Consider the following 24,419-nt stretch of genomic DNA (forward strand, 5'->3'; position numbering starts at 1 on the left):
AAAGTGATTGTATCAATTTATACCACCATCTGTGTGTGAGGATGCTTTTTGCTTCATCCTTCTCATGCTTGTTACTGTCAGACTTTTTAATGTTTCTTGGGTCTGGTTGGTGTCTAATCGTGTTGCACTGTGATCTGAATGTTCATGACTGTGGTTACTCACAAGGATGTGGGCGGTTTCTGATATTGCTCCTTTCTTTCTCCTCTTTGGTGTTGTGCCTATTTAAGCCTTTTGACTATGGTAAAAATTACATTGTCTCTTTCTTACTGATTCCTAAGTGTTCTTTATCCCAGGTACCAATTCTTTGTTTTACAAACTTCTCCCACATTGTGGTTTTGTCTTTTCCACTCGCTTCATGGTATTGTTTGGTAAACAGAAGTTCTTAGTTTTAATGTAGTTGAATTCATTGATCTTTTCCTATATGGCTAGAAAAAAATTCTTCTTGGCCCCGATGTCATAAAAACATTCTTCTGTAGGTCCATGCATTTTATCTGAAATTCTTGGAGCCAGATGTGTTTTGAAATACAGACTTTTTCAGACATTGGAAAGGTACTATGGAACATATGTAACACTATCAACAAGAACTGGAAGAGCACCTCTACTCGAAAACCAATACTCAGACATTACTATTTCTGCAGCAAAACATACCTAGTCACCTCAGTAATATATAAATAATGACTACAAAGAGCTTCTTGTGACTAGGTCACATTTTTCACCTAATGAGTTCCAAAGAGTTTGGTGTTTCAGAAGTGTGGGGATTTTGTAATTAGTACAGAAGTTATGGCAACCTCATACAGTAAGGATGGAATTATTTCAAATTTCAGAGGACCTTCCTCGTGGAGCTGTGGACCTGGAATTTGCATGTGAAGATTCTTTACTACTCATTTAAATTATGGCTTAGGAAGATTCATATTTTCTACTCCTGAATCAGCCAGTTGTGTTTTTCTTGAAATTGTTTGTAAGATGTCCTAACTTTTTTGATATCTATAGTTTTCATTACTGGTATAGATTAACATCTCTCTTTGTATTGGTCAATACTAACAGATATTTGTCAATTTATTAGTGTTTTCTAAAAAAAAATAATCAACTTTTGGATTTTTAATCCATTGTATGCAGCCGTCAGCTAGTGGATTGGCTCCGAACATAGCAAAACACAAGCCTGTTTGTTGATTTCCATGGAGTGAATACTATCATCAAGGACAATTTTAAGCCACTAATTTGATGTTAGTGGCCATGTAGTAGGGGAGAGGTATGCACAACTGGCTCTCCTGAGCCAGTACAGATAGTCTCTGGCACATTACTTTTGTTTCCCATTTCATTAATTCCTGCTGTTAATATAATTTCTGTCATTTTACTTTCTTTTTTTTTTTTTTTAAAGATTTATTTATTAGAGACAGCCAGCGAGAGAGGGAACACAAGCAGGGGGAGTGGGAGAGGAAGAAGCAGGCTCATAGTGGAGGAGCCTGATGTGGGGCTCGATCCCATAAGGCTGGGATCACGCCCTGAGCCGAAGGCAGACGCTTAACCGCTGTGCCACCCAGGCGCCCCCATTTTACTTTCTTTAATTTTGCTTTCGTTTTTGTGACGTCTTGAAAAGGGATGTTTAGCTAAAGACTTTTTAATCTCTTTTCTAATATACTTCTGCCTATAAATTTTCCTCTAAGTCCTGTTTTAGCTGCATCCCACAGGCACTGCTATTTTATTGTTCAGCTCAAAATATATTCTTAATATCATTAGGACTCCTCTGACTACGGTTTATATAGATTTGTTATAATTCTTTATTGATTTCTAGCTTAATTGCATAATGGTCAAAAAACATGTGCTGAATGATTTCAATCTTTAAAATTTGTTGAGAGTTGCTTTACAGCTAAGTATGTGGTTGATTTGGGGACGGTGCTATGTTTGCTTTAAAAAATGTATATGCTAATTTTGGTTACATTCTGTATATTCATTAGGTTAGTTTATCAATCATGTTATTCAACTTTTCTATATCCTTATTGATTTTTCCTTTGTCTTAAAAATCACTGAGAAAGGCTTATTAAAGTAACCTGAGTATACTTTCTTCTTTATAATTCAGTCAAGTTTCACTTTATTTTATATATTTATCATTAAGTATGTATAAACTTAAAATTTTAAATGTATTTCTTTTTTCAACTCTGAAGTCATCCAGGACTCTTTCTTTTCATCCTCTTTATATCTCATCCGTCATACTTAGAAATATTATCTTTATATAAACTGCCCATGTAAAAGAAATGAACAGCTCTGGTAAAGATAAAGCATTCTGCTATCTTATAGAGTCCACTAACTTACAGAAATACTGCCCATATTGTAGAACATGTGTTTGGTGGTACTAAGCTTCACATAGCCACTCTGAAAACCTGCATAAAGTTAATTTGGAAAGGATCAAACACCAGCACTGATGGCAGAGCTGTACATTGCTCCTGTGTTTTATAAGCACTTTAGAACTTCAACAGGACTAGATGATGCACATGGAATCTGTTAAGAGAACCAGACACCAGATGACTCACTGGTCTTTATCCATAAACATGCTTTTAAAGATTCTGCTCATATTAACTTGTTCATATATTAGAGATAACATCCTTTCAAAATATCTGGAGCAGCTCTTTTCATTCCTTTTTAAAAATACCTTGGTGTTTTTTGGGAGTAAAAAAAGAGCCACGAGTAAGATTAAAACAAAAATGCAAATATTTAGTTTCTCCCTTCTCCTGACCAATTTGAATTACCTCCCACAAATTTCGGATCAAGTCCACAGATCCTATCTGTAAACTAATTGGGCTCACATTTTAACTATCACTCTAAGCAGAATGGAACTTTGCTTTCACATTCGCTTTCACTAGATGTCTCCAAATACCAACTAAAAGGACATTTTCCATCCACGGAAGCAAGCTGCAAGCGTTCAAGGTAAGGTGATGATGCTGAGAAATATACCAGGATGAAATCTCGACCAGGGGACTTGGGATCTCAAAGCCTCGGGATCTCAAAGCCTCGGGTTCGCAGCTTGGTTCACTTATTTGCCAAATTTCCTGGGTCTTGTGTCTGTCCCTCACTCCTCCCTCTACCCCACTCCCACTCCTTTTAAACCCCCCCCCCAATCTCTCTCCCTCTCCCCATCTTTCTTCCTCTCCCTCTCTGCCTATCTCTATCTAGGAAGCTTGGAGTTAAGCTGTCATCTTTAACACTTTGTCTAGCTCTCATCCCTCCGCTGCAATTTCCACTTCAAACCGCCCTGTCCCTCAGGGCTCGAAAGGCAAGCCTCCCGGGCGGTGCGGGGTGAGATATGCATAGAAATTTAGATTCACATAAGGAGCACAGTCCCTCACAGTTGTTAACAGCCTCCGGGAAAGAGGCATGGACCCACCAATAAGGTTGAGGCCGCTCTGAGCATTGACGAGAGTCCCACCCACTCTTCACCTCCACACTCCCAGGCCCAGCTTCCCCCACCCGCCCAGGAAGTCCGGAAGGAAGTCGCTGCAATAGGTCAGAGAGCGGAGCCGGAAGTCCCGCCTCCTTGAAGGGTGAACGGGATGCCGTAAGGGTCATTCCAAGCAGACGGGCGGATTCGCTCTGTGAAGTGCTTCCTTGGGGTGGTGAGTTATACACTGCTTAAACCCCCGCGGGCGATGCGAGCGTCCGGGCACCAGGACTCGGCACCGGGCCCTCCCCCCCGCCCTCGTGTGTTGGGTTTCATGACCCTTTCCTCTCGTCGGCGCGGAGGGGAACCTGATCCCGGGCGGGCGAGAGGTCAGCTTGCGGGTGGGTCCCGGCGGGCGTGCATGCGTGCGTGGTGGAAGGTGGACCGGGCGACTTCGCACGCCTCGGGCTCCTCTTCTGCGAAACTCAGTAGCACTCCTGGCCCTGCCACGTCACTTTGACTCCGTGCGTTTATTTGTACAGCAGTTTGGTTGGAAAGGCAACTTTGTAAAATGGGCACTGCTCCCCCCGTTGTACAGCTGGGGAGACAAGCTCGAGAGGATGAATGAGCTACTCTGAGTGGGCTGTGAGAGAACCGTAGTTCTTTTTTTTTTTTTTTAAAGATTTTATTTATTTATTCGACAGCCAGGGAGAGAGGGAACACAAGCAGGGGGAGTGGGAGAGGAAGAAGCAGGCTCACAGCGGAGGAGCCTGATGTGGGGCTCGATCCCAGAACATTGGGATCACGCCCTGAGCCGAAGGTAGATGCTTAACCGCTGTGCCACCCAGGCGCCCTGAAAACCGTAGTTCTAACTCGGGCTTCCTGAGACCAAGCCGCCACCCCGCTGGGTGCCCAGTTTCATAGTGTAGGAGATAAGCTTCAAAAGCGAGTGCTCTCTTACGGTATCGTTAAAATCCCGAGGTAGAACTTTAGAAAGAGGGGGTGGGAAGGAATGACAGTGTTAGTGCCTTGCCTTCTCTGAAACAAGTTCCTCGTTAACCTTAAATTTTATTTTGGCCCACAGCTTGAGCCCGCTAGGAATGGCAGCCCCCTCTATGAAAGAAAGGCAGGCTTGCTGGGGAGCCCGGGATGAGTACTGGAAGTGTTTAGATGAGAACACAGAGGACGCTTCTCAGTGCAAGAAGTTAAGAAGCTCTTTTGAATCCAGTTGTCCCCAGCAGTGGGTAAGGCATACTCGATGGGTTTCTGTTGGCTGTTAAAATGCATAGAGCTTACAGTGTGTGTGGCAGGCTCTGAGATGAAGCGCCGTCTGAGGCAAGTCAAATCTAGTTTGTGTGAGCATTAGAGAAACCCCTGCCTGGTAATCCAGACTTGTTTTATGTTCTTATGTCAGGCAGACATGGGAAAGGTCACCTGACACTTTAAAGATCACTGAAAACAAACCTATAAACCGTAACCAAAAATTCCAACCCACTAAGTTGGTAGATTTCTCCAGGATCTTAAGAACAATATTTAATCTTGGGGAAGAGTTGGCAAATTCACTGGCCTAGAACTACTATCAGAAATAAGGCATTCCTTGTTGCCCACCCAAAATCATATGGTCATTTACCTAAAATATGAGAATGGCTGAGGAAGTCCCGATGATGGGTTCTGTCACCAGCTGCCCGGAATGCCTGACCGTTTTCCTGCTGTGTGCTGCCTGTCCTTGTGCTGCCAGTCCTTAGTGTGGGAGTGGGCTGGAAAAGGGCACTAACATTGAGCTCAGTAAATTGTCCTAAGTGCTTGACGCTCCTTTATCAGTATCCTCTCAGATGGGTGGTTTGCTCTGTTTCGGGAGGAGGCATCTGAAGGTCAAGGCATTGAAATAACTTGCTCAGTATTGGTAAGTGGCAGAACTAATTCTAAGTCAGGCCCAGCTGGCGGATGTAAGAGTTGTACCTGAATCTGCCTGTGCTTTTCCACTCCATCGTGCTGTGACAAAGCATACCACACAGGTGAGAGAACAGCTCATCTGAGGACATGGTTTAGGGTCTTCCCTGTCACACCCCACATTTTTAGATGAGGAGCCGGACGTGTGCAGGAGCCCACTAGAAGGGTGGGGGTCATACTGGAGGGCTGGGCTGGGAGTGAATGCAGTTAGGAGAATACGCGTTAGATGAACTCACCTGTAAAACCAGCATAATGCAACCTATCTCATGGGATTCCTATGAAGACTCGATGTCTAACTTGACATAAATAGAAACATGATCAGTGCGGGGTTTTGTGACTGGATTGAGTAACGATTTAGGCAAAAAGTGTTATACATCCCTGGTTTTCCCATTAGGATTGCTGCACCAAGAACAACTCCTGATTTTAAGAAGTAGGTGGAGAATGTGGGAGCTTGGGCTGAGGCAGACCTGAGTCCTTGAGGGCCCTGATATCTTTACTGCCTGTGCTGTCCCCTTCTCACTGGGCTCGCTGGCCCTGTGGTCACTGAGGGCAGGGTGGAGCTGAGAACAGGACAGGAGCTCTGGGGGCCGGGGCCTTGGTGGGTTCTCCTCTCACCCCACCCCCACGTTTTCTCAGGAGAATTTTGTCCCTGTGAGACATGTCTTTTGACAGCCTTGCCATGATTCCTCTCAGGTGACGCATCATAATCAGATGGAGACTTTTTAAAGAGCCATGTCCCAGACCTCACCTCAGGTTTACTAAATGTCTCACAGTAGGACCCGGCTCTGGCTCTACAGGTGATTCCGGTAACCATGGCTGGGAATCCCTGTCTTAGCTCCTTTGGAAAGTCACACTTCTTTCCTGTTTTTATCCTCTCTCACACACACACACTTCTTTCCTGTTTTTATCCTCTCTCTCTACCTCTCCTCGGAAACCCATGGCTTTCTCTCCAGCCTGGTGATTGGCAGACCCTCCCCCTCCCCTTCTTTCAGGGCAGCTTCTGTTCTCTGCATCATGAAGGGTTGTCTACAGCCAGCCCTGTTGCTGCTTTATTCTGTCCCTTCCCCTCCCACTCCACACTGGCTGAGTGCCGTGCCCCAGGGGCCAGCCCGCTCTCCAGGCTGCTGCGTCCTGCTCATAGCTCATTTACAGACTATGTGCTCCGAGCACTTCACATGTGCCCTCCACTGTTCTCAAAGAACTGTCACCTAGTTTTGCAGACAAGGACATGGGCACATTGAAATGAAGTCACCTGTAAGTGCAGAGCCTAGATTTGAGCTTGGGAGTAAGTCTGGATCCCATGCTTTTCCCTTTTCCCCATCCTCCTTCCTTTGCCTGTGGTGCAAGAAAAGGATCCATGAAAATAGCCTGCACAAGCCTCATGGTGTTCTAGAAACTTAGTCATAACTGTAGTCTACTTAAATATAAAAGCCCTATCTCCTTGGGTGCGTGTATGATTCCGCCCCCAGCTTTCCTCCTGCTCGGCTAGCAGCGACGCCTGTTAGAGAGCTTCCCTGTGCAGCTGGTAATGCCGGTGCTCTTCTGTGCTGTTCGCTCTCCCAAGGCATTCTGGTCTCAGGTGTTGATGCCTAGTCTGCAGCTCTAGCCAGGCCCTTTCTCCAACTCCAGAGGCACCTGTTGAGCTGTGTCAGTAGGGTTAGATGTTCATAAGACCCCCATGACCTCTGCACACACAGGTCTGAACTCTGCCCCACCCTGTACCCAGCAGGCCTCTCCTCCCATGCTCCTAACCTCAGTGAAAGACACCAGCACGGACACAGCCCCAGAGCCCAGGGCCTCACTGCAGGTCTGACTGGTTGAGCGTCCTCAGGAGGGAAGTGGGACAACACAACAGCCATGCAGTGGGGGCAGGTCCAGTGTGTTTAAGGAGCAGCAAGGAGAGAGTAGTAGACGTTTGCGCCAGGGAGGGGATGGGAGGCCAGGGGTGGTGGCGTTCGCTCTGAGTGCTACGGGAAGCCAGTGGAGAGTTGTGAGTTTGACAGGAAGGAGAGCTGTGAGGATACGAGAGTGAGGCTGTGAAAACGTGGTGGGCTCAGGTTGGCAGCGTCAGGGTCCTGTAGAGAAAGGGAAGGTGCGGGGCCTGGAGAATGGGCTGCTCAGAATTGGGATTATGGAAAAGGTGTATTTATTGGTAAGGCCAAGGCCTAGGCTTTGATCCTGGGATTAAGACGGCTGGAGGATAAGATGACTGCAGAAGTCAGGGAGCTGAGAGGCGTGGGCTACGGAAGGACTGACCACGTGGACACTGGAGCCACCCAAGCATTAGGACAGGAGTCCTGGTGGAGAAGGGAACGCAGGCTGCAAAGCTCTAGCTGACCCCAACAGAGGAGGGAGCGGGGAGCTATAGCAGAATATTCCAGTTGACTTCAGCATTTGACATTGTTGTGTCATGTTTACTTGTGTTCTCCCGCAGGGCCGCGCGCTCTCAGCCTGCTCCCTCCTCACCTGTGTGCTCTGCTCAGGGATTGCCTGAAGTCTTAGTAGCCACAGACTAGAAATGGAAAGATTGTTCCAGAGCCGTGTGTGAGAAGGTGGGGAGGCATATGGGGGAAGGGGGTCAGAAAAGAGAGGCTCATTTGGGTCCGTTCTGTGTGAGGCATTTTTATTGGCTTTCATTTCGTCTCCTGAGTACTTGTGTGTCTGTTTTACACAGTGGGAACTAAGGCTCACGTGAAATACTTTGTTCAAGATCAGCTAAGCCGTGAAGCAGTAAATACGGCTGTGTTACGTAGTAAGGATGCCCTGCAACTAAAACACCAGGTGTCACTGGAACAGTGACTCTTCTTGGCGCTTTGCTGCTTTGATGGCGCTCATCAGCCTAACCTGCGTGACGGGCCTGTTGAAAGTCTCCTGTTGGTTCGTCGCTGAGGAAGGAGCAGGGATGAGGTCCATCATTCATTCCAGCATCATCCAAAAGACTTGATCCCAGTATCAATTTCATACTGTCTTTTGCATATAAACCTTGGAAGTGTTTCAGAACTCCCAGCGTTCTGGTGTTGGCGCTGCTGTCCCGCATGTCCCGTAACAGCCCGGAGGCTGCTGGCGTCCCGTGTACACAGCCCTCCGTAAGTGCTCACGAGCTCGTGAGCCTGGAGGGGGGAGCGCGAGCCCCGTGTTGAGGACCCCCGACTGCTAACCGAGGAGGGAAGGCTGGGGTGGAGAGCGTTCAGGTGGAGTGCGGTCCACACAGAGGCAGGGAAGCACGGGCGCACGGGAACTAAACACATCCGGGAACGGAGCAGCTCTGGGTGGGCCAGCATTTCCGGGGCCGGTGGCCGATTCAGAGAGGACGGACAAATGGGCAGAGATTAAGCCATGAATGGCCTTGTGTGTCTTGCTGAGGAGTCTGGATGTCACCTTACAGTCTGTAGGGATGCCTGGCAAGACCCTCCAGCGAGGGACACCGCCAGATGTGGGTTTTGAGAAGATCATACTTGGCAGCGGTGTGACCGATGGATTAAGGAGGGTAGAGAAGCCAGTTCAAGTCCTGTTACCATAATCCGAGTGAGAGATGAGGGGCTCTAGGACAGCGACAAGAGGGAGTGGGACCGAAGGGTTTAGGTGGATGGCGGTGCGTACGCTGAAGGAAGTATCAGAGGAGACACGAGCTTGAAGAACTTGGTTCCGGCCGATCTGGGACCAGTGGGCTAGTAGGACATCTACAGGGAGTGGTCGGTCAGGCAGGTGGCCGTGTGATGGGATCCGTCACAAATGTCCGGACACTGTCCACTTCTTTCTGTGATATCTTTTACGCAGAACACGCATCCCAGCCACTGGGGGTAAATCTGCAGCCCGGTAACTGGGGAGACTGCACCAGAGGAGCTGCGGGCACCCCACCAGGCACAGGGAAGGGGTCATCCGAGGATTTAGGGGCAGGGTGGAAGTCAGGTAAAAGTGAAATGAAGCTGTGCTTTGATAAGATCAAAGCAGGGCTGTAACTAAACAGGTCATCGTCAGCTCTGGACTGAGAAGGGACCCAGGGTCCTAGTTTCTTAAACATGAATGTCACGTTCGGAAATCCCTTCTTTGAGATCCTGCTCCTGGGCTGGAAATCAAGGCTGCTGCTTTTGTTAGATTGCCTGAGATCCTCCGGGCAGAGGTAGAATGTTCCATTTTTATTGCTGTAACCTTAAAGAGCAAGTTTCTGATAGTCTGTGGTTTTAGAGGACAAGGTTTCTTGGTAAGAAAGTTGTGGTCCCTCAGAGGGGACTGTTAGGACGTTCCTTGGCTGTCATAGCCCAGGGAGAAATGCACCCGGCTTATCTGTGTCTCATGCCAGCTTGAGACAGACGCGTACATTCTCCATCTACTTTTCACTTAGGCTCCACTGAGCAAGAATTAAATCCTAAGAAAAGCTTTTAACAAAACAACTAGTGTTTTTTATCCTGTCGGTGACAGTGTGTGGTGTCCTGCCGTGGCCTTGTCTGCAAAGCAGCTCAGATGTAGACAGTGTGACTGTTTGTGACATTGATTTTCTACTGTAATTTTACTGTTTCAGGATATGGGGCTTTAAGATACTTCAAATTCCCTATGGCAAGAGAAGCATATAAATAAGATGAAGTCTTTTATTAAAGTTTTATCCACTCAGTTTATAAATATAATTTTTAACCATCTGTCCCAAGTATGTGTTTCTGGATGAGATAAACTTCATCATGGCTGATGAACTCCAAAACTTATTGAACTTACAGTTGAAAAGAAAAACTTGTACAATGTCTTTAAGTCATGAAGTTTTATGGCCTGCAAACTCTGAGCCCACACGGCAAGCACAGGGACATATCCCGAGAAGGCACATGGGCTACCTGAATTCTCAACAGGATCTATAACCCAAAAAGGGTCTTTGCAGACTGTTACACGTCGTATACCTTGATGCAGAATGATTGTAGAATACAAATCACTTACGCCACTTAACTTAGGTTGAATAATTTGTTACATTTAAATCTGTGCTTTTGTTTAAGCTGCAAAACTTGCCCTTATTTCAAACACTTTTTTCTCAACAGATAAAATATTTTGATAAAAGAAGAGACTACTTAAAGTTCAAAGAAAAATTTGAAGCAGGACAGTTCCAACCATCAAAAACAACTGCGAAGTCCTAGGCTGCTCCTGAACTTTTCAGAAGGTTTGAAATTATTCTTTTTGAACCTGCAGAAATGCTCCACTGACTATGGGACAGTAGTGGTTTGAATCAGTCGTGGTGAACTGCACGACTCGGTCCACATAAACAACTCTTTAAAATAATCAAGTAACAAGATTCCATCAAACTATGAAGAATCGAAATGGTATGAGAGATGCTAAGTTTTAATTTAGTAAGAAAGCTATATTTTAAGAAAAATTAAAGCCAATTATAAAAATCCATGGTTTTTTTTGTTTTGGTTGGAGTTGTGGGCGTATCTTACAGATCTAAATACAGGCGTACCTTGGAGAGAGTGTAGGTTCGGTTCCCGACCACTGCAATGAAGCAGATCCCACAGTTAAGCAAGTCCGATGAGTCTGGTATTTCTCAGGGTATGTAAAAGTTACGTGTACGCTGCTGAGGTCTTAAGTGTGCAGCAGCATTCTAAGCAAAAGTGCTGACCATCATCTGAGCTTTCAGCAAGCGGGACTTCTTTTGCTGGTGGAGGGTCCCGTCTTGGTGTGGATGGCGGCTCAGGCTGGGCGGCTGCGGTCTCTTCTTTAATGAAGTTTGCCACAGATTGACTCTTCCTCTCACAAGTGATTTCTCCTAACACCTTATGCTCCTTGACAGCATTTTATCCACGGAACTTGTTTCGAAGTTGGAGTCAGTGTTCTTAGACCCTGCTGCTGCTTTAGCAACTGAGCTTATGTCGTAGTCTAAAGCCTTTGCTGCCATTTCAGCCATCTTCACAGCATCCTCACCAGTAGATTCCATCTCAAGAAACCACTCTCTGCTCATCCATAAGGAATAACTCGGCCCTTTGAGTCTGATCATGAGAGGGTACGAACTCACTCCCATCTTCAGGCTCCACTTCTAATTCCAGTTCTCTTGTTGTTTCCACCACATCCACAGGGACTTCCCCTACTGAAGTCCGGAACTCCTCAAAGTCATCCATGGGGATCCACTTATTCCAAACTCCTGTTAATGTTGTGTTCACCTCTTCCCGTGAGTCGCATGTTCTTCGTGGCATCTAGAATGGAGAACCCTTTCCAGGCTTACTCTGCCCAGATGCATTGGAAGAGCCACTAACTCTGGCAGCTCTAGTTTTACAAAATGTATTTCTTAAAGAATAAGGCTTGAAAGTCCAAATGACTCCTTGATCCGTGGGCTGCAGAATGGATGCTGGGTTGGCAGGAATGAAAACCACAACCTGGATGCCCGTCTCCAGAGCTGGTGGCTAAGCAGGGGCATCGCCAACAGGCAGGAATATTTTAAAAGGATTTTTTTTTTTTTTTGAGCAGTAGGTCTCAACAGTGGGTTTAAAATATTCAGAAATACTCAGTAAACCATGTTGTAAGCAGATGTGCTGTCATCCAGGCTTTGTTGTTCCATTTACACAGCACAGGCTTCTGTTTAAAGTCACCGGCTGCAGTAGCCCCTCACAAGACAGGCAGCCTGTCCTTTGAAGCCAGACATGGACTTCTGCTCTCTAGCTGTGGAAGTCTTAGATGGCATCTTCTTCCGAACAAGGCTGTTTTCGCGACACTGAACGTCTGTTGAGCGTAGCCACCCTCACTGATTAGCTTATATCTGGGTAACTTGCTGCTTTACCTGCCACTTGAATTTTAAGGAGATGGCTTCCTTCCTTAAGCCTCATGAACCAACCTCTGCTAGCTTCGGACTTCTCCTCTGTAGCGTCTTCACTAAAATTGAAGAATGAGGGCCTTGCCCTGGATTAGGCTTTGGCTTCAGGGAATGCTGTAGCTGGTTTGATCTATCCAGAGCACTAACATTTTCTCTGTACCAGTGATAAGGCTGTTTCACTTTCTTATTCATGTGTTCAGAAGACTGGCATTTTTTTTTTTAAGATTTTATTTATTTATTAGAAAGCACAGTAGGGGGAAGGAGAGGGAGAAGCAGACTCCGCCCTGAGTAGGGAGCCGAACAGCGGGGCTCCATCCCAGGACCCTGAGATCATGACTTAAGTGGAAAGCAGATGCTTAACCAACTGAGCCACCCAGGCGCCCGTTACTTTTTTTAAACATAGGTACTAGAAAACTGAAAATGACTTATGTGGCTAACATTATATTTCTATTGAAAAAGTTTGAAATATTATAATTACTGAAATGACAGAGACACAAAGTGAAACGGTGCTGTTGAATATATGGTGCCAAAAGACTTGCTCAACACAGAGTTGCCACAAACTTGTGGCAAAGATAATCTCTCTGTAGAAAATCCCAAAGAACTGACAAGCTCCTAGAACTGAATCTTAGATGGCAAGAAACAAGGTCAGTATACAAAAGAAAATCCTATTCCTGTATACCAGCAAGGAATAATTGGAATTTAAAATAAAAAATGTATTAAATTTATAGCAGCACTAAAAAAAAAAAAGGAATATTTGGTATAAATCTATGTATAGGACCTATATCTGAGAACTACAAAGCATAAAATACTTAAAAGTCAGAGGAGATCTAATTAGCTATACTGTAGTCAAGGATTAGAGAACTCATTTTTTTTTAAAAGATTTTATTTATATGAGAGCACAAGCAGGGGGTGAGGGAGAAGCAAACTCCTTGCTCAAATAAATCTTAAAAAGGACAAATTGTGTGAATAGATACTGTCACAAAGCTATTCATAGTGTTGAATAACTAATACATTAGGAAAAGATGCTCCATAGTAGTAGAGTGATGCAAATTAAAACCCATTAGAATAGCTTAATTCAGGGTGCCTGGGTGGTTCAGTTGGTCAAGCGGCTGCCTTCGGCTCAGGTCATGATCCCAGGGTCTTGGGATCGAGTCCCGCATCAGGCTCCCTGCTCAACAGTGAGTCTGTCTCTCTCTCTCCGTCTGCCCCTCTGCCTGCTTGTGCTCGTGCGGTCTCTCTCTCAAATAAATAAAATCTTAAAAAAAAAAAAAGGATAGCTTAATTTAAAAAGCTTGACAGCATCAGGTGCTGATGGGTGTGCAGGGCAACAGGAACACACATTGGCTGCTGGTGAGAATGCAAAACAGTAAAACCCCTTTGGGAAACAGTTTGGAATTTCTTACAGTTAAACTTATGCTTACTTTATGACCCAGCAGTCGCAGTCCTAGGTATTCCACCAAATGAACTGAAAACAAAACCTGTGTTTACAGCAGCTTCACTTAATAATTGCCAGAGACTGGAAACAACCCAGGTTCCTACAACAGAGGAAAGAACTGGTCCCTCTATACAATGGACTACTACTCAGCAAAAAGAAGGGAATGAACTTGTGAGTCACGCAGCAACATGGATGAACCTTCTGTGCATTTTTCTACGTGTAAGAAGCCAGACCCAAAAGGCGACATATTACATGCGTCCATTTACAGGATTCTGGAAAAGGCAAAATGAGTACAGAAAACAGACCAGTGGTTGGGAATGGGGAAAGGGGTCAACTCTGAAGGGGTCACACCAAGGAATTTTTAGGCATTGACAGCGTCTTCTGTGGCACTCTGGTGGTGGATTTGTGAGTATACATGCATCAAAACCCAAAGAATGGTACACTCAAGAGTGACTTTGTATACACATTAAAATAAGGTCAGCCAGGATTTTAGAGGGATTCCTGTTTAGAATGTAGACTGTGATAAATGAATCTAACTATTATAAATATAGGACATGAACTCACTGGAAGGCGTGGGTAAGAAAGGAGCTGATCTAAGTAACTTTGAAAAATGGTGTTCTGACAGGATCCGGTCAGGCTTAAGACAGAAGGAACTTACAAAAATTGCTAAATTTCACAGAGTTCTGGTTTGGCAGCTCTCAAAGTACACTAATGAGAAGAATGTTTAAGTCAGAAAAAGCAGTTAAAAATAAGAAGTGTCAGAATTAACCTTGTGGAGCTGACTGGTGCCCGAGGCCTCTAAGAGCTCCTGTTCACCTTCACATCTAGACATTGTATTTGTGCACGCACGGGGTGTAGACACTAGCCAGCTCTGGCCACCGAGAGGGCCTGCAGCAGCAAGCACATCTGGCACCTGTGCTCCTTGCAGAACTGTCGGATTCTGGAACTGGGGTGGGGAAAATGAAAGCTCCCGGAGCACTGTGAACTGCCAGAGAGAAAGGAAGTTCTAAAAGAAAAAAGAAGTGGAAGGATGGGAGCAGGTCAAAAGGATACAAGCCATCCATCCACACTGATCTCAACAAATGACTGAATCAGGGACTGGTGGTCCTTACAGAAGAATCCCAAGTCACAAATGGAGCAGGAATGAAGGAAACACAGACCATCACCCTGAGAACACCACAGGCAACAGCCACTGACGAGTACCAGATTGAGTGGGCAACATGCTCAACACAGTTACCAGCATAGCCTCCAACTATCTCCCCCACAATACTTACTGATTACCATCGTAGTTTTCACAGCTGCCCGCAGGCTCTGGTACTTCTCCCTCCAAGAGGTGAAGCTTATTTTCTAGCCTTGAGTGTAGGTAGGCTTAGTGACCGGGCTTCTAACAAACAGAGCACAGAAATTGAGAAATAGCAACTTCACTGAGAAGTGGTGAACGCTGCCTTCGACAGAGGACCAAGGGAATAGGTCACGCTGAGATGCGATGACAAAGGCACATCAGCACTGGGGGGTCCTTCCGGAAACCAGACCGTGGTCTGACCAAGAGAAAGCATCAGACAAACCCAAACAACGAGATGTTTACAAAATACCTACCCAGTACCTCGAAGGTGTCAGAGGAAAGATGGAGACTGTGTCGGAGATCGCAAGAGACTAAGGAGACCTGACCACCTAATGTGATGCAGCGTCCTGGAACAGAACGAGAAGTCTCAGTAGAGGGCAGATTGGTAGTCTGCAGTTCAGTGAACGGCACCATTACCAATGTTAATTTCCTAGTTTTGAGACGTGTCCACGGTTCTGTAAGATCCTACAAGAGGCATGTGGGTGAAGGGCATAGGCAAACTGCACTATCTTTGCAACTCTTCTGCAAAACAAAAATTACTTTAATAAAGCTACAGAAGAAAAAAAATTATACTGGTAACAGATTTTGAAATTTAAATATTAAAAAAAAGGACCCAGACATGGTTGAAGTTCATTGAGGGATGGGGATAAATGGTCAACATTCAATACTGAAGTAATCTCAGTATCAAACAAAAACACCCTCAGAAGAACAGAAATGGTAAACCAGACTTCCTGGGCTCCATTCTCACTCTAGGTGATGATGTGCAAGAATAATTCACTGTCGGGGCGCCTGGGTGGCGCAGTCGTTAAGCGTCTGCCTTTGGCTCGGCGTGATCCCGGCATTATGGGATCGAGCCCCACATCAGGCTCCTCTGCTATGAGCCTGCTTCTTCCTTTCCCACTCCCCCTGCTTGTGTTCCCTCTCTCGCTGGCTGTCTCTCTCTCTGTCGAATAAATAAATAAAATCTTAAAAAAAAAAAAAAAGAATAATTCACCGTCTTTGGGTGGATACTGACATTTGTCAGAATAGACTATTTCTATTATCTGAACTCTCTGAGCAACGGTAGTGTATGAAAGTTTTCCAAAAAGTTCATATGAATGATAATGGCCTATACCATGGCTTTAAAAGGGAATTAAAACCTATTATCTGGGCATCATGAATTCTACAGGGAAGCTGGCTTATTCCCTGGGAATAAGGAGATACAAAGCAGCAACAGGCTAATGACTCCTCTCCGTGCAGGGACTTTGCTTCCCCCCTTCCATGCCCCCTGGAGATGTAAGGCTGTGGTGTTCAGGCAGCAGCTGCTGTAATTCACCTTACTCCCATCACAGTCCACATTTCTGACAATACTGGTTTCCAGGAAAGAAATTCTCTTCTTAAAATACATTGTTCCATTTCCACAATTGCTTAAAATATTTTATTAAAGAAGCAATGCAATTTAGCTAAAAATATTTATTCAAGGGGACAACATAAAATAATACGTTTAAGGCACATGAGAGAGTTTTGGCATTAAGTTGGCAAGAAAAATACTAATTATCCTGGTAAATTTCAGAATCAATTTCATTAGTACACATAATTTTAAACAATGTTTCAAGAGCACCGATAACTGATCTCAGATAAGGCACAAAGTTCATGACTCGGTGTCCCCATGCCTGAGCAGCTGCTGTCTGGTATATTCCCAAATGAGCAGAGCCCCACTCACGTGGACGTTAAGGGAGCGGATAATGCCCTGCTGAGGAATTTCCACACAAACATCCAATTGTTGGATCAGATTTGCTGGAATTCCCTCACGTTCATTTCTGATGAAGAAAAATGGAAGAAGAAAGGTTAGTTTTCTTGTAATAGACACATTTTTCCCCTCAGATATCCTGAATGTCACTGAAGAGTGAGATTAACAAAACAAAGTGAAGTCCGTGGCAGCAGGCAAATAAACAGGGCCGATCTAGGTTCACCTGATCATCCCAAAGACGTGAAATAAACCAAAAACTAGGGGTCTTTCCATAAACGTTACAAGTCAAAACTCCTGATGTGGGTGTAACGTCAGAAGTCTCAGTGAATCGTAAAATTTCTGAAAGCATTTTCTAGACAGATTCAAGTGAATCTTCTTACCCCAACAAGAGCAGAGATCTCTCTGGAAAGCTGTACTGGGTCAGGTCCACACTCTTGGCAGTCTGTTCCACACCAATGACAGTGTAACCTTCTGCTTTTTTCTGTTGCAGAAAATCGATGAGCTGAGGTGGTTTTACCTTAAAATGAGTTTAAAAAGAGCAGAATAATAAATTATTCATTTACAGCCTTGGAGTAAAATTAGGTTTCAAAAAAATTTTCAGGAGACTAAGTCTTTTTACAAGGAAAAGGAATTATACTCTATTAAAAAAACCTCTCCCAACATCAAATATATTTATAAAAAGTACTCCTGAGTTGCAACAGGACATATTTTACAAAGAATTCCAAATATACAACAAAGTGAGAGATCATAAAAGGAACGGGGGAACCGAGGGGAGTGTATTTTACTTTGAGTATTATTTTAAGCTACTAAAGGCTGGACGATATCAAGTATTACCAAAGGACTGATACTTGAAGACAGAACCACAGATGATTTCGGCAAATGAGCGTTTTACTAATAAATGACTTTCCACCCACCTCCACTAAAGGCAGCCACTGCTCTGCTGAGACGCTGAGGCCTTGGAACTGCTTGTCTGTGACGCACTGCAGGCTGCCCACCACCAGCGCCGAGGCCCCAAACACCTCGCAGGTCCGGCACAGCCCTGCACACGACGGGCCGCGGTTACTGTTGGCAGCCCTCCGCCGGGCTCCCGACGGCCACACATCCCTGCATAGCTCCCCAGGAGGGTTAAATGAGGAAAATGGGCACAGTGGCATTGGACTGAACACAAATTTTCAGGATCAGAAGATTTTAAGCCAGCCCCCTGGGAACCTGTAATTTTACCTCCTACGTTGGTTGGCTTATCAATGAGCGAGGCCACTACAATCAGTCTGCTAATGGACTTCCCAAGTTTGGCAACACGATCCTGAAATACTAGCTCCAGATCTAAATCTGGGGCATTATTTTTCCAGGGGATAATCTTCTTCTGAACATCCGTCCACTCTGACTGGCTGTCTGCTTCGCCCGAGTGAGAACCTGGGAGGGAAAAGGAAATAATACCATATATAAAAATCTACTTATTTACACACACACACACACACACACACACACACACACACGAGTTTAAAATGATAATTTAGAATGAGATTCATTAACTAAAGAACTTTACTTGGATTCAGACACAACTGCCATTTTCAACAGCAATTTAAAATTTTCAAATTCAACTCTAACAACCAATATACTCCAACATTTCATGAAATAGAAGATGAACTTGTCTACATTTTAGCATATTCCAAACTGTGAAGCATTTTAGAATCCATAGGGTATTCTAGTTTGGTATGATTTTAGCATTTTTTCTTAGAGGTCCATAAAATAATGGTGTATCTTACAAACAACAGTGTTTTCTTGAAAACAAATATGCACAGTCTTTATCCTAAATTACTTTACATGTACTTGGGAAACTTTCCTAAAATGAACGATATTCTCTGAAGCAGTTATCTCTTAACCAGTGCAGCAAGTACACAGAATGTTATTAACCTGTCTAATGCAGTCTTCTGAGCCTTCCAGGCTTTTCCTCAATGGCTCTACTCCAGACTGCTGACTGAGCCCAAGGGGCACTTAGCCTACCAGGATGGAGGAGACATGCATATACCAGAACACGGTACTATAGTGAGGGTATGTAATGTCTCGGGGAGGGAGGGATGGACAGAAGGACAGACCCAGGAGGGCTCTGGGAGGAGTCTGCAAACAGTGAGTGTGGAAGGGCAGTGCAGACTGTAGGGAAAGTGTGTGCACAAGCACAGGGCGCAGGAGGACAATGACCCAGGCAGCGGCAGAACTCTGGTACAGCTCACAGCGTGCTGTGGATGGAACAGGATGGCTCAGACCATAAAAAGATCATGAAAGACTTGTACAGAATGATAAAGAACTTACTCTACAGATAGGAGCCATTAAAGGTCTTAAGAAGGGGGATAACAGTACTGGTTTTGTGTTTTAGGAAAAATCCCTCTTAAAAGTGAGGTGAGGATAAGTTGGGGCCTTTGCACCAGTCCTGGCAAAGACAAAGACGGTCTAAATTAAGGCAAGGCAAGAGCAGAAGCAGCCAGATCCAGGAGGCAGAATCACCCCGATTTGGTAACAGATGAATGCAGCACGGGAGAAAAGAATGACTTCGTGATGATCGAGTGGCACCACTGACAGAAGGGGCTTAGGGAGGAGGCAAGTGTGGGCAGCAAGGGAAATCCAATTTAAGTATGTTGAGTTTAAAGAGTTATGGTGTATCTGGGTGCAAATGTCCAGCAGGCTCAGGAAGGAGGCCAGGCAGAGACAAAGATGGGAAGTTTCATTACATAGCTGGTGGTTTCACGTTGGGGAAATTAAAAATGTTCAGGGACAGCATGCAGGAGGAGGAAACCAGGCCATTACCACACACCAAACAAAACAAACCGAGACCTCCTTTAGCTTCTTTCCCACGCAAGTGACACCTGGTTTCCCTGCTCTGCTCTGTGGCCCAACAAAAACCGGCTGCCCACGTATGCTGTCCTCTCCTCCATCTCTGCTCAGCCCGCCCAGCGGGGCTGTCCAACATCTTCTGCCCCCAGATCTCCCTGTTTGAGGTCCTCTGTTTTGGGAAAGCTCTTCCTCCAGATCTAAGCTTGATTACTTTCACTTCACGTGGGTCTCTACTCAATGTCAGCTCCTGAGAAAGGTCTCTTTGATCCTCTGTCACTATCTCTACCCTGCTTTGTTTTCGTGGTACCTTTTCTATGGGAATGAATGTAAGCTGTCTGAGGGCAGGGACTTGGCCTTATGTCTAGCACACAGGAGGCAATCGATAAATCTTGAAGGAATAAATAAACTTAAGGTGATTATGTCTTAAAATGTATTAGTGAACCATCTAGAGTGATTAAAAAAAAATGCATTCCTAGAACTCTCCTCCAGACACACTGAATTAAAATCTAAGGGTGGGACCCAACTTACACAAGTTGTCCAAGGGTTTCTTGAAAACATTAAAATTTTAGAGAACTACAAATATACAGGACAAAGAGGAGAACTCCTTAAGGGGAGTGAGAAGAGTCAGATGGAAGAGGAAAATCAGGATAGCAAGAAGCTAGCAAATTAATGTCTCCTAAAGGGCACGTATGAGAAGAGAGGAGCGCCCACTTAGGCTTTATGAAGAAGGAAACAAAGACCATTTCTGATTTTCTGCAAGAATCTTCGGTGGTTCTGGGTCAGGGAGAGCCAGCACGAGAACCAAGGGAGCGGCAGCGGTGAGGCCAATGGAAGACCACTGCTATACAACCTTGAACCCTAGCTGTGGGTTCAAGGATGGGTGGGAGACTTGGTCCTTGGTTTTTCCAGGGGTTACTGGGTTGTGCAGGGGAGGGGGCGGGAGGTGAGCAGTCGAAGGAAATGTGGGTCCTTCAGGAAGCCGAAGGGAAGCAGTAAGTGGCACAGAAGGTGGGGAAACAGTAGAAAGAAGGCTGAACAGAGGAGTGAGGTCCAGCCAGACCCACAAAGGACGAGAATCAAGAGCTCTGCTTTATTCCTAAATGGGCTAAGAAAAGAGATTTTATAATCTGATCCTTTTTAAAATCTGTATTTTCACAGAAATACATAATGGAAGAGCAGTGACTATTAATTAACAATATTTCAAAGAAAAGAGAAGTTACTAGCTTTATATACTAAAGCAGATCAGGCTCTCCTTGGCTTTCTCTAGCGAAGCCAAGCAATTAAAAATACCAAAGTTATAGCACATTTTTTTTCACGGTCTTTTCTCTAAGTGGAGGAGGAGCCGACTTCACATCAGTGAAAAGTGGTATGATCAACTGTTCTCAGTAACTGAACCGAGTAAGGCTAACCAAGTCAACAAGGGGGAGAAAAAGAAAACGTTTCTTTACCCACATCCTGCTGAGCCCAGTCACCCGGTTTTAGTTCACAGAGGTGAGTTGGTGAAAGGTACCACTGAAATCCTGCATCTGAAGGAATGTCAGTGAACCTGGTGAATTTACCAATGGCAATCCATTCGTCTTCAACCAGGCCTGAAAGGCGTGGAAGGATGTAAAATATGGTCTGAAAAGAGAATTGTAGAATCTGAATAGTTTCCTCTTAAAAATAACAAAGAAATCCATGGCAACATGTTTCAAGTGCAACTTATTAACTATTATTGATGTATTCTCCCACACCATCACGATGATCATATTACATATGTCCATTTACATCTGGTAGCGACTGTCTATACATATTTCTCATCTTTTCTAAGCCATCAGGGGATTAACTTCAGAAGTGATGGAGGGCAGGCAGATCTTCCACTTGGGTATTTCTCACTGTATGTAATAAACCACTGTGCTCTTGATAAAAGCCACAAGTGTTTTAGGATTAATCAATATTAATGGGCAACATGTAGGTCGGTGCTATTTGTTGAGAACCGAACACCTCCATAAGTGATCGAGTTCAAGCTCCTGATGCCAAATCTTTCCTCTTGTTACCGTTAGACAAATTTGGAATCTGAACTTTGTCTTGACTGTATATTAGCTGTGACATCAGACAAATCACTTAGCCTCTCTTGGCTTCAACCTCCTCATTTGTAAAACGAGGATGAAATCAGGTTAAAGTAGCCCATCGAGGTGTGTGCAGACGGCAGTGTGCCACCACTGGGCACGGTAATTGCTCAGTCATTACATAAGCAGTCCTCTGGCCTTTTCTTTCCTACTAAACGAAACAGAACCAGAAGGTAAGTCATCAAAGGTGAAAAAGTGCATACAAAACAGAAGCACAAGTAACAGGCAATTTAAAAATGAAATGGGAAACGTGTAACGATGTGCACGTCTTCACAATGGTTTCTGGAATGAAGGATGGCTTTCTACACGCTGGCACCACGTGACAGCTGCCACGCAATGCTTACTGAATAGGAACCGAGCACAGTCAAATGCGCCAACGAGGCAGTGTTCTCTTGAGCCGTCATGTTACCTCCACGTGCAGCGACGGCTCGTATCATTAACGGAGGAGAAAATACATAGAAGGGGGGACAGTGAGGCGTCGGGGACAGAGATGAAGCAAAGAGGGAAGAAGGGATTTACTCCTGCTGGAGAATGGAACAGAAAGGGCTGACTTAACGCTAGAGACCTATTACGAGTCCTTCAAAAAGGCGCCAAACCAAGCATTCTGGGCGCTGAAGAACAAAGAACAGAGCATGTTAAAGTAACAGAAATCCTGCGTTTCTGCAGTGAAGCCACACAGGTGCACAGGTGCCCAACAAAGTGCATTAATATTCTGTAGTGAGTATCTCACAATATACAGATTGATATTTTTTCAAAAGGCCTGTTTCTGAGTAACCAACCCCCACATCGCATATGCACAACAGCTAAAGTTGCTGTGGAAAGGTCCCAGGCCACATGTTTTAAATTTATTACATTATAGCTGAAAAAGGGGGAAAGTGATACAATTCATACAAATCTTAATAATTTATATATTAATTCACATGCTAATTGTAATAAACATGTTTAGGTTCTTAAAGTTATATGCATGCACTCGGCCATGAGGAGGTGGTGTGTCGCGCGCTGCACGATCTCGTCACCCAGACTTGAAACGTGGCAGGTAACAAAAGGACAGATCTTTTTGCTCTTTCATTAACAATGGCCTTCATTACAACAAAATCTCACCTGCACAAATGCTCTCACTCATTTCCTTTTAATGTCAGAACAGATTTGTTCAGAGCTAAATATTCCCCCTTCCAGGGTTTACAAGCCCGACACTGCCTGGGGAACAGAAAGTGACAATGACCAGCCCGTTTCCACTGCTGACAAGTGAAATGCAAGTCGTCTGCAGGAAGTAACAAAATTAAACGGAGAACTTCACAACATGAAGGTGATGCTGTAAGGGGAAAAAATTCACCTAATTCTAACCCTCCGAGAACTGTGGCCGAAAGGTGGTGCCAGGATTGAAGACACAGTAAAGAATTTACAAATGACACTCCCCGCTCACCTCCAGACAGTAATCCTGAACTGGGTGAAATGTTGCAAAAAAGAAATGCTCCTGGATGCGTTTCCAATTCTTCTTGGCATTCCTAAGGGTGAAAAATACAGTCTGAGGTACGGACAAGTGAGACGACTCTGGTAAGGGGATGGAATCAATTGGATAATCAGAAAGCGGTACTGCAGAATTTAGAATGAAGGGAAAACTTTGTGAATTTTTTCCGAAGATTTATATACCCCTCACCCGATCAACACACTTAAAAACCGACTCTGAATTTGACATTTTGAAATGCAAATCAAAGACAACTGTTTCACAGTCTTAACAAATGGCGACTCAACAGAAGCACAGAAGCGAGCCGTCCAGCAGATGGGGCAGAGGCCCGCGCTCCGTCAGAGGGAATGGGACGCGGCCGTGGCCACACTGGCACCGATGGGGAAACTACAGGCACAGCCTGCGAGACGTGTGGCTTACATGCTTGCGGAAAAAGAAATCTACGAGGGAACTCCGTAAGAAACCTGGGTCAGAGCCTTCACGCCTCCATCCGGCAGTACACGCTTTTCCTTCTCCGAAGATCGACCACACACAGCCCACCGTAGCAGCGGTTCTACACCAAACACATGCAAGCCGAGCGGGCTGTAAGGTCCTACCACACCTGCCAAGTTTTAACAGGCAAAGGCGGTAGGGATAAAATTACAGAACATGACAGGCAGGTTTCAGTTTAAACTCATGATCAACAGCCCAAAAGCAAAGTAGCACTTTCAAGGCATTCTCCTGCAAGACGGTTCTCCTGTGATGGCCGCTGTCCCTTCCTTACCCCTCGGTGCCCCCCGCCCCGCTGCGGGCCTCTGACGCCGAGCCTCCGAAGCACTGGGGAGAGAAAAGAGCGCTCGTGTCCTGCACCTCCTCCCACCTGCCCTGCCGTCCCCTGGCCGCAGGGGTCTCTGTTCAAGGATGACAGCCTGCGTGTGCTCCAGATCCCACTCCCTGGACTGTCCCCTCTCGTTACTGAGCTGCTTCAAAGGGCTGCATGTGTGACTGGACAAAGGAAGCGCCTTCGTCGGCGCGGGGGACAGAGAGCAAGGGAACAGCGGGCAGCGGTCGGAGGAAAAGCCACTCACAAGAGAAAGCCCTCTGGTGGGAAGAGAGCTAGGGACGGAGAAGGAGATGGTCTGGCCCTGATCTGACTCTGCGCACCGTTCAGCTTCCTAACCGTGAACCCTTATTTAACACAACTAATGGGACCAAAAGAAAAGAAAAGCCTCCTCCGACAGCACACCCACAACTGTTCCTGCTGCTGCATTTCACAGAGGGGTTTTTGGAGAGAATTCTCTACAGCTTGGCTCTACAATTCTCTTCATCGTCCTTTTTTTTTTTTTTTTTTTTAAAGATGTGAAATATTTCAAATATTCAAGTGAGGAAATGGACAGCAATGAGCCTATCCCTGCCCTGAACAGATAACAT

The 24,419-nt window shown here is 45.2% G+C and overlaps 2 protein-coding genes across 7 annotated transcripts in view; one reads left to right on the top strand and one right to left on the bottom strand.

The window, feature by feature from the left end:
- The first annotated feature begins 2,857 nt into the window (after positions 1-2,857).
- Positions 2,858-10,694, top strand: LOC103661887 (cytochrome c oxidase assembly factor 6 homolog). 4 transcript variants are annotated; one of them, XM_008689554.2, is made up of 4 exons: positions 2,858-2,922; positions 3,447-3,608; positions 4,458-4,617; positions 10,342-10,694. In XM_008689554.2, the coding sequence occupies exons 3-4, from the start codon at positions 4,474-4,476 to the stop codon at positions 10,435-10,437; spliced, it is 240 nt and encodes a 79-aa protein (XP_008687776.1). In that variant the 5' UTR covers positions 2,858-2,922; positions 3,447-3,608; positions 4,458-4,473; the 3' UTR covers positions 10,438-10,694. The 4 variants fall into 4 exon arrangements, with proteins under 4 accessions (XP_008687776.1, XP_008687777.1, XP_008687778.1 ...); XM_008689555.2 differs by lacking the exons at positions 2,858-2,922; positions 3,447-3,608 and adding an exon at positions 3,616-3,762; XM_008689556.2 differs by lacking the exons at positions 2,858-2,922; positions 3,447-3,608 and adding an exon at positions 3,638-3,774.
- Positions 10,695-16,281: 5,587 nt separating this feature from the next.
- The window catches only part of TARBP1 (TAR (HIV-1) RNA binding protein 1), an 85,559-nt gene continuing 77,421 nt past the window's right edge, over positions 16,282-24,419 (bottom strand). The window contains exons 25-30 of one of the 3 annotated variants that reach the window (XM_008689657.2): positions 22,968-23,049; positions 20,885-21,056; positions 17,829-18,020; positions 17,522-17,646; positions 16,988-17,124; positions 16,282-16,677 (exon numbers count right to left, since the gene is read on the bottom strand). In XM_008689657.2, the coding sequence (XP_008687879.2) occupies positions 16,509-16,677; positions 16,988-17,124; positions 17,522-17,646; positions 17,829-18,020; positions 20,885-21,056; positions 22,968-23,049 (877 nt within the window). In that variant the 3' untranslated portion in view covers positions 16,282-16,508. Of the gene's footprint in view, positions 16,678-16,987; positions 17,125-17,521; positions 17,647-17,828; positions 18,021-20,884; positions 21,057-22,645; positions 22,742-22,967; positions 23,050-24,419 lie in introns of those variants that run through there. The other 2 variants (XR_005833217.1, XM_040624301.1) reach the window with 2 other exon arrangements.

The sequence above is a fragment of the Ursus maritimus genome, unplaced genomic scaffold, assembly GCF_017311325.1.
Source record: "Ursus maritimus isolate PB19 unplaced genomic scaffold, ASM1731132v1 scaffold_7, whole genome shotgun sequence".
Lineage (NCBI taxonomy): Eukaryota > Metazoa > Chordata > Mammalia > Carnivora > Ursidae > Ursus > Ursus maritimus.

Coding starts and splice junctions, on each gene's coding strand:
- LOC103661887 (XM_008689554.2), top strand. CDS start 4,474: ATGGCAGCCCCCTCTATGAAAGAAAGGCAGGCTTGCTGGGGAGCCCGG. Junction 4,618..10,341: donor CCAGTTGTCCCCAGCAGTGG/GTAAGGCATACT, acceptor TTTTCTCAACAG/ATAAAATATTTTGATAAAAG.